Here is a 15,399-nt window from a genome sequence, read left to right on the forward strand (position 1 = left end):
TTATAGATAGAAGTTAACAGTCATTTTCTCAAAATAAAAAGAAGGTGAACTGTGGTGAGCAAATACTTATATACATACAACTAAAATGCCGAGCTACACAAAAGTGGACTGTCCAGATCACATAGCTAAGCGCATCCATCCTCGTTGCCGCACATACATGTATCTATGCGCACAGGAGCGTTTTCAACAAACATATGGCATTCATGAGAATATCATAAACCAGTAGTACCAAGTGTGTGTTCCTGATGGCCTGGACAAGCATGTATTCATATGCCAAAACCCAAGACCAACTGAGTTAAGCTTGGGAGTGAGAGATCTGGGGCAGCAGCGGGATTGGGAAGTCGCCAACTCCTCGAATGCTGACCACGGCATCACGACTTCTCCAACTACAACGCAAAGTTTCCTTGAAGAAAGTTGTCCAGAATCTTCATTCACCTCCATAAGCTCATAAACTAGTGCAAATTCTAAATAATCTTCACAATGAGAGTAAGTTCCTTTTGAAGATGCACACCTATACAATTAAATAGTCAAAATGAATTGCTGATCATGAAATTTTGATCATAATAGTTCAATTTCCTCTAAATAGTCAACATAAAGACAAAAGCTACATAACAGAAGGAAGATTACTTTGGTTAGACCTACCCAAAACTACCAGTACATGGTGAAACATACCAGTACCAACATTTGTTTGTGATAGTCTAATGTAGTGAGATGGTTTAGACTGAGAAGTGAATTTATGTTGCTGTGAAGCAAAAGAATTTTTATTCCCAAGTGCAGATGATTTGTACTGTGCAATGATCAGTTTTTTGAATGCAATCCTCTTTACACAAAACTGGTGCATATCCAGAAACAGGAAAAGAAATACTGGCCTACAGAAGTATTTTTGCAGTAAACATAAGTGAACGTCTCGAACAGAAGATTCGAACTTCTAGAAAATAACGAATGAACTTCCTACTTTAAGACAATAAAATGTGAAACCTTTTTTGCCCCGACAGAGTGAATGTCCTGAAAAGGAGAATTAATCCTTTTGTCTAACTTTTAGACAAAATATAAAAAAAGTCCTGGTGAACTGCACTAACAAATAAAGTTTGCATGTGCTCGAAGTGAACTGGCGAATAATAGTTATTTTCTAAACTTCATTGTTCACCACTAGCGAACTGCACAGAGTTACTATGTGAATTGCCGCTTCAAGTCACATTTACAGCGTTGACATAAGTTCGGGTCTTACCAGCAGGAAGTCCATGCGAGTCCAGCGCCCAGGAGGAGGATGCCTGCTGACACCATAGAAGATAGCTTGTGGACTCTCGATTATTCTAATAAGACAATACATCCTTGTCCTGGCTGGAGATAGGCAGCCCCATAGTATTTACCTAGTTTTTATCTAACAAAACAAGATGTTGTTAGTCACTGTCACATAACTCTTTACTAATAATTGTTCGCCTGTAAACACAAATTATTCGAGCATTGCCTTTAAGTACGTACAAAGCCAACTTTAGTATTTTTGTATCTATTGAACTTCACTTTATCACGGAGTGAACTTCAATCTACAACAATGAACTCACTATGAGCATTTGATCTGTTTCATGTAAAACTGAAATGAACTACCATGTAGTATAAATTGAGATGTCTTCATGTTTGAAGCGAACTGTTAAAAAAATGAACTACGTAATAACTGAACCACTCACAGTGAAACTATGAAAACCGAACTACCATGCAGCCTATGCACTTCATGTTTGCTGGCAGCAGAGCACGAAGTGAACTATGAAATAACTGAACCACTCGATAAAATGAAATGAACTGGATGAAAAATAAAAGTGAACGTCTACGGTAGATAAAGTGATTTTCTTTCTTTTTCATCTATGATAAAATGAACTCTTTTCAGAAAATAAAAGAGTATACTCCCGTAGTGGACGGACCGAACTTGTGTCTAAATTAAAAGTGAACTTCGCAATTTTTCTGTTGTGTGCTTTTGTATCAAATCTAGTGGATGAAGGAAACTTCCAAAACAATAGTAAGTAAACTTCAAATGTGAAAGACATGAACTTCTATCTTTAAAGCTATCAAACTTATCCATAATAAAGTGATGCAGAGGATAAATGTCCAGTGTATAAATTAACTAGAGAGACAATAAATCAATTGGAGATAGAGGTAGCATCCTCAGATGCAGAACTGACGCCTTCCTGATATATACATGTGGACTTCTCTCGTGAAACAAGTGCACTGCTGCAGAGGATAAATGTCCAGTGTATAAATTAAATACAGCAAACTTTTAAACCAAGCTGATGGTTGAACACTGTGTGATTCTGATATAGGAACAACGTTCTGCTAGTTTACACGCACCTGCACTTCCAGTAAGGGGGTGGGACTGGTGCGTCCGCAGGGGCAGCGAGCGAGCTCAGAGCTTGGTGGACTCTGGTGTGATTCATGGTGGACTCCTGATGGGGGCGAGGTGAACTGCCCAGATGCAATCACCTGATGTAAAACGGGAATAAAATGAGTACTCAATGCCCTATCAAGGTGATAGTTTCAGATGTAGTCCAGTATATAGTACAAACACTCCTAGTTCAAACACAAATGCTATCGCCACAGAATGACAAAAAAATGATAAGCTTCTAGTTGGTAATTCCTTAAACAGATTAAACGCTAAACTATGTTCTTGCCAACAGAAAATGAACTTTCAGACAGGAAAAAGGGAACTTCCTGAAAAATAAACTTGTAGAATTAACATGTATCCTGCACTCCCTACACACGCACATGATTTGTTAACCATTCAGACTTTTCAGGGTAGTGCATTTGCTGGCCTTATGGAAGTTCTAAGGCGGCGAAGTACTAGCGAGTCTGGAGCAGATGAAAATGAATTGAACTTCAGCACGTTAAAAACTGAACTTCCCATTCGCTCAAAGTTAACAGCAGCAATAGTAACTTGGCTCAAAGAAAAAGATGCAGAGTACAACAGAGGGGAAGAGCTTCCCGCTGTAGCAGAGAACACAAATACATCAGTGTATTGAGGAATTTTGCTAATCGAATTTACCTGCAGTTTCTTCGCCTTCCAACTGCAGAAAATACAGCCGTGTATTGAGGAATTTTGCTAATCAAATTTACGTGGAAGTTCTTCACCTTCCAACTGCAGAAAATAAGAGAAATAATTTTCACTACCTTCCTGTGAGAGGAAATACAAATTTAGATATCTTTCTGGAAGAAGAAACTTCGGTAAACATGGAAGTGAAGTTGTCATGGGGCAATCTGATGATCTCCAACTCCCAAAACCAAAAGATAATCATGAAACAAATTTCTTTCAGAAAACGCACAGTGTGAAATAGCCTTTGCTACCAATAGAATTGAACTTCCGTAAATAAGAAAGCGCACTTTCGAAAATGAAAGAATAAGCATTTGAATAAAATACGAGTGTAGGGCAGCTCTTTTTACCCAGTTTGGTAAAAAAATGAACTCTACTAGTAAATAAAATGGACTTCCTGATGTTATTAAATTGATTCCTGATAATTTCTCCCACAGTAAACAAAAAATATATATACAAAGATAGCTTATCATCTATAGCTCGTTTTAATGATCTACATAAATGATGGAATAGCATAAATTAGATTCAGGGTTACACTCGCACAGCAACATTGTTATCATAGTTGAGTCACAAGATATATTTAAGTTTCAGCACATGAAAAAAACACGCGAAGTTTATCTCATATATGAAGTGAACTTTACCTCATAAAATAGTGAACTTCAGAACCACACTCTTCTATTGCATTTTTTAGATGCACTTGTACTGAATTCCCCACATATAGAAAGTGAACTCCAGACAAGAAAAGAATGGTGTTCCAATTTTGGTGTGTGTTTTCTTAATCCTCATGAACAACACCGTCTCTCGTTGAAGAACTAGTTGGCGCACCAGTACTTGGCTGACAAAGAGGACGCCACAGCCTTAGCAATGATTGTAGTGCAAGCGACCACCATGACGCTTGCCTCTGCAGGAAGAAATTCGCAAAAATGAGAGGGGAAAGTTCACATCAAGATAATGCACATTTTAACATCACAAGTCTAAAAAATACACACAATCTCTAGAAAGTGTTTTCCAGATTACCATGTATGATTCATGACTACCCAAACAGATCACAAGAAAATCAAGCCTATGAGTTCATCTAAAAAATGAATGCCCCCATACACACACTGTTAACTTGCGAACTTCGCAAATTAAGAGAAGTGAGCTTCACATATTAGGACAAGTGAGCTTCACGGATTAGAAGAAGTGAACTTATTAAACATCATATTCTATCCTTAATTATGGACTTATTGAACGTTCTGTGTCAGAGGTGAATTTTGTGTTAACTAAAGTAGTATTAAAAAAACAAAACAAACTTTTGTGGCGATAAGAGCCTATAAGCTGAACTTCAAGAACCCAAGATCTGAACAATGCCAAGAAATAAACTGAACTACAGCTAGATACGTGCTAAAAGATACAACATGTCCAGTTGTTGATGTCTAGGGCCATCTGTGGTGCTAGTAAATTTAAAAAAGAGGCAGGCACACATGTATATACAAGTATGGCACGTAGCAGACTACGAAACATTACAAAAATCATCAATTGACATACAGAAGCTAGCTTCTTACCGGTAGGAGAAATTACCCATGACTCCTTCTTTGCAGGGATGCCATGTGAGAATTCTACTCAAAGAATCACGCTCAAGTTTTGGTTACTTGTTAGCTGCACAGTGGGCTTTAGTCCGTAACAATCTGAACTTCCCCAAAATCTATTATTTGAGCTCACTGGTCACATGACGGACCAGAGTCTCACCAGACCGGCCATGAGCCAGAACTAGCTTCCTGACCGCACACCACCGGACTGCCTGCTCCACAGCAACCATTGGCGGTTGATTTCAGACGCACTACCCGGAGTTCATATATGTGCTCGGTATAGTTCATCTCACGCATGTGATGCTGCCAAACGAGATTCTGCCTAGACTCGACCATATGCGCCCGGACGTGAGCTTCTACTTGGCCAGCCAAGACCCAGCGCCTTCAGAAAGTTTGGGCATGCACCAGCAAGAGTTCAGGCCGACGACAGAGGGAGTTTAGGACGCGCCACCCATAAGTAGCCAGCAAAAATTCTTGAAGCAGTACGCAAGCAGCAAACCAAATCGTAGGAAATGCTTTACCCTGAAAATACGAGTTCAGACATCAAACCAATGAAGTTCAGACCTAATAATTTGACAGCAGCTCGGGCTGGAAAATCTTGAGCTCACCTACGATGGCTTAGTCTGTACCTATGAAGGGGGCTTCATTGCATAAGAAAACGAACTACAAATACGGGAAGATTTGAATTGAGAAAAGACTTCCAGCGAACTGCTGCAGATGCATTCTCATCTTGTAGCAAATCGGAGGGGAACCTAGGCGAGACCCACTGCCTTGCTCTCCTTCTCTGGCGAGCAGGGCAGGCATGGGCGGATGCGTCCTAGTCGGGGCCGCGTAGGCTAGGAGGTATGGGCGGCACGTGACCCACTTCCCCGCAGGCGTCGTGTTGGGCTGCAGGGGAAAGGCGACCCTAGGACAGCAGAAGCCTGGGCGGCGTGGTGAAGCCCTAGTGCAGCCCGGGGAAGAAGGTGGAGGCGCGGGATGCGGTTTTTCCGGAGGGGAAGAAGGCGATGCTGCTGCCTAGGAAGGAGGCGCACGGCGATTCGGTCTGCCGCCGGGGAAGAAGGATGGGTGGTGATGCGGGCTGCCGCCGGGAAGAAGGAGCAGCGGGAGTTCGGGTCGGGGCGGCGACGCCGGCTGCCGCCGGGAAGAAGGCGGAGCGGGACTTGGGTTGGGGCGGCGGACTCTAGGATTAGATCGTGGGAATTTTGGGGCGCATAGCGCTATTTGACTCCCTGGGGGCAGAATATTATTCTGCACCCGGGTCGGCCTATGCACGAGCGGCTCCATCCAAAGCGCGCCGAGCGCTCCACCAGTTCGCGCTCACCAGGCCGTTTTGGGAGTGAGTATAATTTTACGGCATGCATCACCCGGTTCCACCCGACCTGTTTCCTGTGGCTTCGCACGTCGCGGCACCGTACACCTCCCGTAATAATTTTTTTGCACTGACAGTTTCTTATCTAACCGGGGAGTCCGAGCTACTCAGCCCACTACCCAGCCGCACCTTTTTTTTCTCCTGGGAGCAGTTGGGGATTCGGAATTTGCCCAGCGGCCATCGGGTGCGCGTCCGGCGGCGAGAGGTGGCCGGGGTAAGTGACCAAGCAAGCGGCAGATAGCGTCGTCGTCGACGGGTGAAATAAGCAGCCTCGTGGTCGGTCGTCCGAAGCGGCAGCAGTGGCGGCGTGGTGTGATTGGCTTCAACAAGACCGACTCCCATCGGAGCGGAAGGGGACGGGCGGCTGTTGGATTGCAGCAACTTGTGACTTCGGTGGGCTCAACCTTAGATTCTGTGCGTGCTGTCGCATCCCCTTACAAGGTACATGAAGGTTTGCTTGTTTTCAATCGGCGTGCGTGAATTTCGTTATGGCCTCCGCAAGATCTGATATGTGCGCATTTTCCTATGTCAGCCGAGACTGATTTTTTTCTGCCTAGATGTGGCGATCTGGTCCGCTAGGTGAGATAAGATGTCAGGGATAAATTAAAAAGAACTTATGTCTCCGCAGATTAGACCTACGGCTGCCTCAAATCCTGCTACTATTCTTTATGTGCCTTCCATAAACAGAGCTACTAATCATGTTGTGTGTGTCTACAATTCATTGATTCTGTCAGGTTCAGCTCCATTTTTTCTGTTCTGAACCCAATCAAATGTTCACTATTAGACTAAGCAATACAAGATTCAGATGATAAACATATGCATTATTAGATGTATGTAGGTTTCATGTCATCTCAGGGCAATGACGGCGTGGTGGCGGCGTCAGCTGCCTGATCGGGCCGCACGGCGGGTGGTGGCTGAGGGTGGCCTCGGCATCAGAAGAGCGTGTGGCAGCTGCGGGATGCATCGTGGTGAGCAGAAGGCCCTCTTAGCTGTGTCGTGGGTCGATTCACGGCGAGCGGAGAACGTCGGTGGGCTTTGACGTAAGGTACGGTAGCTGGCCATTCCATACTGTGTAAGTTTTTGCATTTAAATCACATAGTAGGATGCCAATTACATGATACACTTCAATCTTCATAATATGCAAAGAAAATCCTTAATTTTACCCTTGCCCTCTTTCCGGCCAGTTCATCTGGTAGGCAGCTGATTCAGGTTTAAACTACCAGCCATTATTCTGTCATCCCCATCTTCAACAGTTTGCAAATGTCATATTTCAGAGGTTAAACTCTAGGATTGATAGATTATTCCTGTTAGAATGAGTAGTCCCTGTAACCAATATAGATTAAACACCTCTGAAAAAAATACGAGAGCCAAGAGAGGCTGGATGTGTTTTCTTTCTTGCACAGGGATGAGTGAAGTTGGATCTAGAGAGAACAAATAGCAAGTCCAGTGGAACTCGAAAGCACAATCTGTCATCCTAACATTTTCTGCATTCTGCACAGGAGAAAACGGGTTTGTAAAAATGAATCAAAAGTGAGCCCAAAAAAAGTACTTTTACAATTTTCATTTTCTTAGGTTGTCTATCCAAGTAATACACATAAAAATGTCAGGCAATAAAATGCCTTTTCCAATCAGACTCGTATGATCTACTTAGGCAACATGGAACGGAGCTGAGAAATAAATGTCCAATTGAGGACATTGTATCTGTATTAACAATTTACCATGCTGAACAAAACTCCTCTATTGAAACCGAACATGGTAGCCGTGGTAGTGGTACTGTCCCATTTATACAAGACACTCCGAAAATTAATCATATTTCCAGAAATCCGATTCTCTAATGCTTCATACCCCTTTTTTGTCAGACTTAAATGCTTTCTGAAAGTTCTGCCTTAATACTAGCAGTTTCTGAGTTGTGTAAAATATTACAGTGCATCCTTGTTAGTCACAAACTTGTCTTAGACATGCTCCAACTTAACCCGAACAAGATGCAACACCTATTTAACAACTACAGTTGGAGAATCATGTAGCTGTTTTCCTTTTAAATGGTTTCTAATTACCTAGAACTGATGCAATTGCTTCACGGTTAGTTCATGTTCACTGTAAATTTTTCACTAACATAACGTGCCCTACATAGGATGCTTCTGTTTGAGAAATAACACTAGGTGACTCAGGTACATATTTTTAAACAAAAATGGGAACATAATAATACCATTCTCATAATTTTATGTCGTGAGCAAGTGCTCACGTGTTATTTTTCATGTCGTGAGCAAGTGCTCACATGTTCAGACTTTGGCTCCGTCTTTCAGTTCACTTAATGCCTTGTGATGTTATCCTTCTATTCTTGTGAATTTTCATCAATAGTGTTTTTTTATTGCAGACGAAGATGAATCAGCACAGCTCTCCTGCGTCATCTTGAACGATTTGAATGAAACTGGGCCTTTACCTGATTCTTTGGAGCAGTTTAGACCCGTGAAATTCATATCTAAAAAACTTGATTTGAAGCTCCCCTTGTGCATACTCTCCCTAAAACAAATTGCACTTCTGTATATAGCTGAATATCTTTATTCTTGTGTCTTGTCTATGTAATGTGGCTTATGAATCCTTCCTTCTATTGGTGTCATACCAAATCATATCTGGAATTGTTGTAATGCAAGAATGATACATGTCACCTACGTGACATTTTGTAATTCACATTTTTTATGTCCCATTGTATTACCATATTTATTATGGTGTGTTGACTTGTGCGTCAACATAATTTCTTTACAAGAAATAGCTGATGTAATTGGAGGTCCTACTTCCTTGATTTCTTATGTATGCCAATTTGAACAGATCTCTCTGTAGCTAGCAGATTAATTTTTTTATTTTTAGAGCTGAAGGGTCGTAGGTAGATGTAGCTAGCTTAGTGGTCAAGTATATGCACATGCTTGTATGGTCGACAAATATGCAGGGCTAGCTAATTAGCTGAGCTTGCAAATTCCAAATAGTGCACAATGAATTTAATTAGGCATAATCAAATTTGTGGAAACATATATTGTTCCAAGATCAAGTCCTAGGCAAGCGGACCTAATTTTAACAGCTGGGGTTCACAGAAGGATTTAGTACAAACTGAATTGAATCGGATGTCTATAACGTAGGAATTCCGTAGCAAATACCATAATTTCCACTCATGTACCACGAAATTCCATCTTTGGAAAAGAAGGCCTTTAGAGCCACTAATTACAGTTTGCTTTCCGGCGCTGATTTCTCCCATAGCTTATCTACCTGGGAAAGACCACACCTGACCAACACAATTATGTCACTGTCTTGCACGCTAGCTCATGTCGTAGCTTATCCTTTGACAGTCACTAGAATTTCCTCCGACGAATTGTGATAGCCAGCTAGTCCCGTAGGGAAGCAGTGTCGGAGAGACTTGTCCAGGGAGCTGATATCCGATACGAAGGCGCTACTGCTGGAGTCACCGATAAGAGCTAAGGCGCCACTGCCATTGGGTGCCTGAGGCCTTTGGTGGGGACGGGAGCCTCCAGTATTGACCATTGTACTGCATCTTCCGATCCTCTGCTGCATCCCTCTTCCCACTGTCAGTCTAGGATAATGTCATCGCAGGGTTAGATCGCTTACCCAACCAGTAAGCAAAACACTGACTCAAACTAGAAATATCAATCGGTAAGTAATTACTAGTGACTGGGGAAGCAAGTTGCTCGACGATGACCTTGGACGTGCAGCAATGGACAAAACTGAACCCGCCGTTAAAATTGTTGAAGCCAACAGAGAACATGCCGAGGGGGATGTCCATCACACATACCAATTCCTTTATTGGTAGCTGGACAGATGTACTCCTTTATTTCTAGGTGTCTACATATACCCACTTCCAAATAAATCAACAGAAATACCATTAAGGCAGCATCTGTGCTCTCAATATACCATTTTGTGTTGCGCCAAAGCCATCCGCCGCCCGCTGTCCAACTAGACATAAATATCGAGCAAAGTTTAGAAGTAGTGTCTCGCTTGTAGCTATTGGCCTACTGCCAAAATTGCGAAATGGAAATGTTCAAATAGCATAATGGGTGTGCAATAAATGGAAAAGCATGGAGATAACAATGTAGATGATCTTTATCAATATCAAATGAGAGTAAATAAACAAATGTCTATGGAAGTCATGCAGTGGTAAACATCTAGCTCTGAAAGACAGGAAAAAAAGGTTAAAGATGAGGCATGAATCTTAAGAAAAAGGGGTGATATGGATCTTCCAATATGGAATCAAAGCCTGGGCCGAGCAAACATAAAAAAATGTTTGTTTCAAGAATTAGCCACATATGATAAATCTGTAAGCTCGAGAAGAGATTAGAACATAAAACTGATTTTCTATTGTTCCACCAATAAGTGGCTGATGTATCTACGACAAGGAGACAAAATAATAAATTCATTCCATGAAGGATCAGAAATTATTCCATTACGGCGTGTAGAAGGTGAGCCAATATTTTCTTTTCTTTTTAAATGAAAAGTTGCACACTTAGTAATAACCTTGTTCCTCCAAAAAAAAGTAATAACCTTGTTGGCATCAATGAAAGAATAAAACCCAGCCATGTTAAAATAAGAAGGTTTAGCGATAAATTAGTCAAATGCTTATAGGTGGATCAGAAAAATATTTACCTCCTAAACAGGTTCAATATATTCCTGAAGAAAAAAAAGGCAACATGAAGTTCAATTGCATTAGAAATAAGGAAGTAATTCTAAGACATTTAGAGAGATAGTAACCGTAAGACAAAATCGGCTAGATGGGTTAATCTTGTCGAAAGCAGGAGGATGCAGCAGCATAGACTGAAAAATATATAATGGCGAAGAACGTAAAAACAAGATTAACATTGTGTGGAGGCTTTATTAATACAAAAATGACCATGTAGAGAAAAATTACAAATACTACAACATATGGAATCTGACTATTTTCTTTAAATAACCACACTCTCTCTATCTCATTCTGAGCATTCATTGCAATAATCATATAAACCATGTGTGAGCTTCATTTAATTCACATATCTAACCAGAATGTATTCCATAATGCCATTTATAGAACCAGTATAATTTTCATTCGATTTGGTACTTTCACATAGAACCTAGCTGAGCATGCCCACGAGCACTAGATTTTATATACAATTGAAGCCAACAAATTAAAAAGATGCATAATTACTTATCTAAAGATTCTTTTTTTACAGCAACAATAATTAAGTCTAGTAAAATTTAACAATTACAGACCAGGATAATGCAAAAAAAAAAGGACTAATTAGTAGAAGGATGCACCGATTGCTGTTTAAAATTACTACAAGCAAGTAAAGTTGTTAAGAAACAGCTAACACCCTGAGATAAACGACATATCTCAAACACAACAGCACTACAGCTTCCCTTTAATACCCAACCTTTCCCATCATACCTCTCAACTCTCCTGAGATTTCCAAGCATCCGTAAACCAAATCTTGTATGGTGTTTCGTTTGATGTACCACCTCATCCTAGAATGGGTCCATCCATTATGCATCGGATTGTACCATGATTCTCTCTAGGACGACCACAACCATCATTTTGTACTAAGCAAAACAGGTTAAATTCAGAGATTTGTTTAGATGCAGTTTTACGGTCAGATGGTTAATTCACCATCGGTGTCCATAAACGAAATACCCCCATAATTTGGTCTACCGGCTCTCTCCACGAGCTAAACATAAAGCAACTCATCTCCTAAAACTACTAAATTCTTGGACCAGAGCAGGATGTGGCTGCTGCTCTGCCCTGCTACATCGAAAGAGCATGTCAATTCAAAGATCCAAGGCAGCATAATAATCAGCAAAAGCAGCTCGCACAGACCGAATCTTGAACAGATCGAAGTTATTGAGGGCGCAGCAAGAAATTAGGATAAGAATAGCAAGCAATTAAGCAAGTAGACAATTGGGGCACAGTAGCGGCAGGAGGACGATGAATTGAATTACTAATGTACGTGAGCTGGTGGCCTCCGGTCTCCCCCAGATCTTAGCTGCGGTCCTTGAGGAGCGGGTTGTTCCTCCGGGTGCAGTGTTGGTAGCGACACGCGCTGGATCCGACGCAGACAGCAGCGAGCTTGAGGTCATTCATCCGATGGCCATGGAGGAGCGGACCTGTACGCACGCGCGGTCACCTACCGCCCACCACGTCGCCGCCCGCCGCGATTCCCGGCTGCAGCCCGCTCGCCACCAGCCGCAATACACGGCTGCAGCCGCTCACCATCCGCCGCCCGCCGCAGTCTCAACTGCAGCCGCAAGCAGCAATCGCCAATGGAAGTCGCTCGCTGCCCGCCACAATTGCCATTGCAGTCGCAGCCAGAAACTGCCGGCTGCACACGATGCCCTCGATTAGAATGTGGGCTAGCTCGTAACATTGGTGAGAGGAAACTGTCGATGTAAAAGGGAAAAAAAATTACATCGATGCAGGGAAACTTTGGCTGCAACGCACCGGGTGTGACGGAGCCAGATGTGGCCTGGCTCGGTCGAATCGACCCGGGTGTAGAATTGCTTATTCTACTCCCAGGGGGTTTAATAGAGTTTCTCTCTATATATATATATATATATATATATATATATATATATACTCCTACCCCTGGGTGTAACTACACCCATGTCTAATATACTACCATATTGAAGTATGTATGATACTTTATCTATTTGAGTATGTTCATACAACATATCTAAGATACTTCAAATCAAGTTTGGTGAAAAAAATGTATTTGAACATGTAGTTTGCACTACATATCCGAAATACATGCATATGTACACGTAAAAAATGAGTCTACGTAAAAAAATGTACATACTGCCTACAAAGTATTATATATATACTACCAAAATAGTCTTATATACTTCATACTACATGTACATACTTCCTGGTATGATAGATACTCTCTAGATTATGAGAAACACGCGTGGGTGTAACTACACCCGGGTCTAGAATATATATATATTCTGGGTTATTGCGCATATCTTGAAGGGCGTATCAAAGCGTACATCGTCATTTGTGAACTGAAATGAGTATAAATGTATGATTTTAGATATTTCCTACAAGTATGTAAGGAGGAGGCCGTTTCATCAGATTCCATCTGTCCCGTTTTATTAGGTGTATAAAATTCCAAAGTCAATCATTGTAAAGGTTGACCAAGTTCTTAGATCAAACTATAAGTATCTACAACAAAAATCAACATCTTCAAATACATCAATAACTATACTTTGTATTATATATATAGTACTGTATATGTTGATAGTTTTTTTCTATAAACTTGGTAAAATTTTACAATAGTTGACTTTTGACAAACCTTATACACCTAATAAACAGTATCATAGAGAACATGTTGCAAAGATATCTGTTATGTTATGCCAGGGTTGGTAAGATACTGTTAAAAAAGGTTAGCGTGAAGCCGGTACATATGATGAGAGAACGACTCATTAGGGATAACCTTAAGATGTTGATAACGTCATCACTTGTCAGCGTTGGTGATAGGATCGGAGGCCAATCAGGAGGCCCCCGTATTGTCGGTTAAGCAACAAGGGATGGGAGAGGGGATGAGAACAGGAGATGGGGGATCTATAAGATGTGTGGTGTGTGGTTCCATATTGTTATCCTAATTCTTATGCCAGGAGCTATTTCACTAAAATATTAAATATGTATTGACGTATAGCACATTCGTGCTATTGGCCAATGCTAGTATGAATAATGTGATAGAAATATAGCAGGGGTATAATTTTTTCTTAGTGCAAAGTGTAAAAGTTACTCTTCTCTACTTGGCTGAAAACCTTTGAATCACAGAAAACGATTATTGGGTTACAGGAAAACGCTCACCTATTTCAGGTGTACCAAAGAAGTTGACGTCTGAATAGCGGACTAGGCATCGATCGAACATGGCGAGCACGGTTCTGCTCCCAGGGCAGCTATTCCGCAGGCCATCGGCATTGCTGGCAGCAGCGGCCGTGAGGCAGTCGCTGCAATCAGCGCGCGAGTAGTCGGCGGGACACATGGCGAGGCCATATAAAGTGTCTGATCCCAGGCTAACCGTGCCATTGAAGAAGCCTCCATTCTTGGATCCGGTGTTCTCGGGGAGCTCACCGAGGAATTGGTTCACGTTGGCGGCGTAGGCGCCGGTGTCAGTGTAGTTGCCTGATGTTGAGCAGTTGATGGCTTGAAGAATGTATGAGCTCATAGCTGCATTGGATGCCACCAGCAGGTGGAAACAGAGGAAGAGGAACGAAGACGAGTAATCTCGTCGGACTGTCATCGCTTGCTCTATAAGCTTTCACGCTAAATTTTGTTTGGTTTGCTGTTTTGGTGCGAGAAGACAAGTGCGTTTTTATGCAAGATTGAGATCATAGAATAAGAAGAAGACATGTTCTATATTCATTGAGACCAGGTCGATGAACTGGTACTACAATTCATTTTCAGTAATCTTCATCAGGAGGTAGGTTAACTACGCAATGTGGAATTGAACTAACTGGCTAGTGGTAGCAAAAGCTAGATTAGTTCATAGTGTTAGCTCCTTTACAATGAGAGGACGACTTAATCAGCCTGTACTAAAGTTTTCGCGTCTCCGTAGTTTACTTCCACTAGTTGTTGTTTTTTATGGATGCCGGGTTATTATTAGCCACGGAGATCGTTGCATGAGAGGGACATAACAAGTTGAAACACTGTTGTTACATAGAGATGTGGCTATCTTGTACAGCTAGATGTATGTAAGCCACATTCTCTATAGTAATCAGTTCAAGCATCCTTTCTCGATTGGTTGGAATAAGAACAAGATCGTACTTCAATTATGTATTAGAATGGTCGTCTCCATATGCTTTGGTCAAAATATCTATAGCTGATTTTCTGAACATGCTCCCGTGTGTTCTGAAGGTGTCAGCCGTGAAGCAGTTGGCAAACTTACGTCAGGCCGAGATGCGCTTCTTAAACGTACTATTTCCTCCGTACAATGAAACTTGTCTTAGATTTGTTTAAATTTGGATGTATCCTAGCCTATCCAGAACCCCCGGACCTCTACTCGTGTAACACACCAAGGCCGGGCAGGTAGCCAGGCTACCCCCTTGATCAGCCCGAGTGCCCGCGCGAGCGGAGCAGGAAGGGAGTCGGAAACTGGAGGGAAAGAGGAGAACTCACGGCAGAGCCTAGCGCCGCCGGAGGAGAAAACCTAGATCGCCTCAAGTCGCCAGACCGAGAGCGAACAGGTATGTCTTCCAAGCCTAACAAAGACCCAAACAACGGAGCCGCACACACATTAGGCACACACAAAGAACCACATTGCGACGCGAACGAACTCCAAGCACGACACTCCAACACCGCGCGGACAAAGACATGCCATGACAATGGGGGCACCGATCAATCAACTGCG

General features: G+C 42.0%; 1 protein-coding gene and 2 long non-coding RNA genes across 6 annotated transcripts; 1 reads left to right on the forward strand and 2 right to left on the reverse strand.

Moving 5' to 3' along the window:
• Positions 1 to 6,023: 6,023 nt before the first annotated feature.
• Positions 6,024 to 8,751, forward strand: LOC127294831 (uncharacterized). 3 transcript variants are annotated; one of them, XR_007847070.2, is made up of 4 exons: positions 6,025 to 6,457; positions 6,549 to 6,750; positions 6,845 to 7,061; positions 8,391 to 8,751. It is a non-coding gene; the product is annotated as an uncharacterized lncRNA (long non-coding RNA). The 3 variants fall into 3 exon arrangements; XR_007847071.2 differs by having other exon boundaries at positions 6,855 to 7,061; XR_007847069.2 differs by having other exon boundaries at positions 6,024 to 6,457; positions 6,549 to 7,061.
• A 344-nt stretch (positions 8,752 to 9,095) lies between these two features.
• Positions 9,096 to 12,509, reverse strand: LOC127294832 (uncharacterized). Of its 2 annotated transcripts, none has more exons than XR_007847072.2 (2): positions 9,723 to 12,509; positions 9,096 to 9,596 (listed from the first exon to the last, which is right to left on the reverse strand). It is a non-coding gene; the product is annotated as an uncharacterized lncRNA (long non-coding RNA). The 2 variants fall into 2 exon arrangements; XR_007847073.2 differs by having other exon boundaries at positions 9,689 to 12,509.
• A 1,324-nt stretch (positions 12,510 to 13,833) lies between these two features.
• Positions 13,834 to 14,292, reverse strand: LOC127347476 (cysteine-rich repeat secretory protein 8-like). The gene has a single exon (XM_051373657.1). The coding sequence runs from the start codon at positions 14,290 to 14,292 to the stop codon at positions 13,834 to 13,836; it is 459 nt and encodes a 152-aa protein (XP_051229617.1).
• Positions 14,293 to 15,399: the final 1,107 nt, after the last annotated feature.

This window comes from Lolium perenne, chromosome 4 (assembly GCF_019359855.2).
Source record: "Lolium perenne isolate Kyuss_39 chromosome 4, Kyuss_2.0, whole genome shotgun sequence".
In the NCBI taxonomy this organism is placed as follows: Eukaryota; Viridiplantae; Streptophyta; class Magnoliopsida; order Poales; family Poaceae; genus Lolium; species Lolium perenne.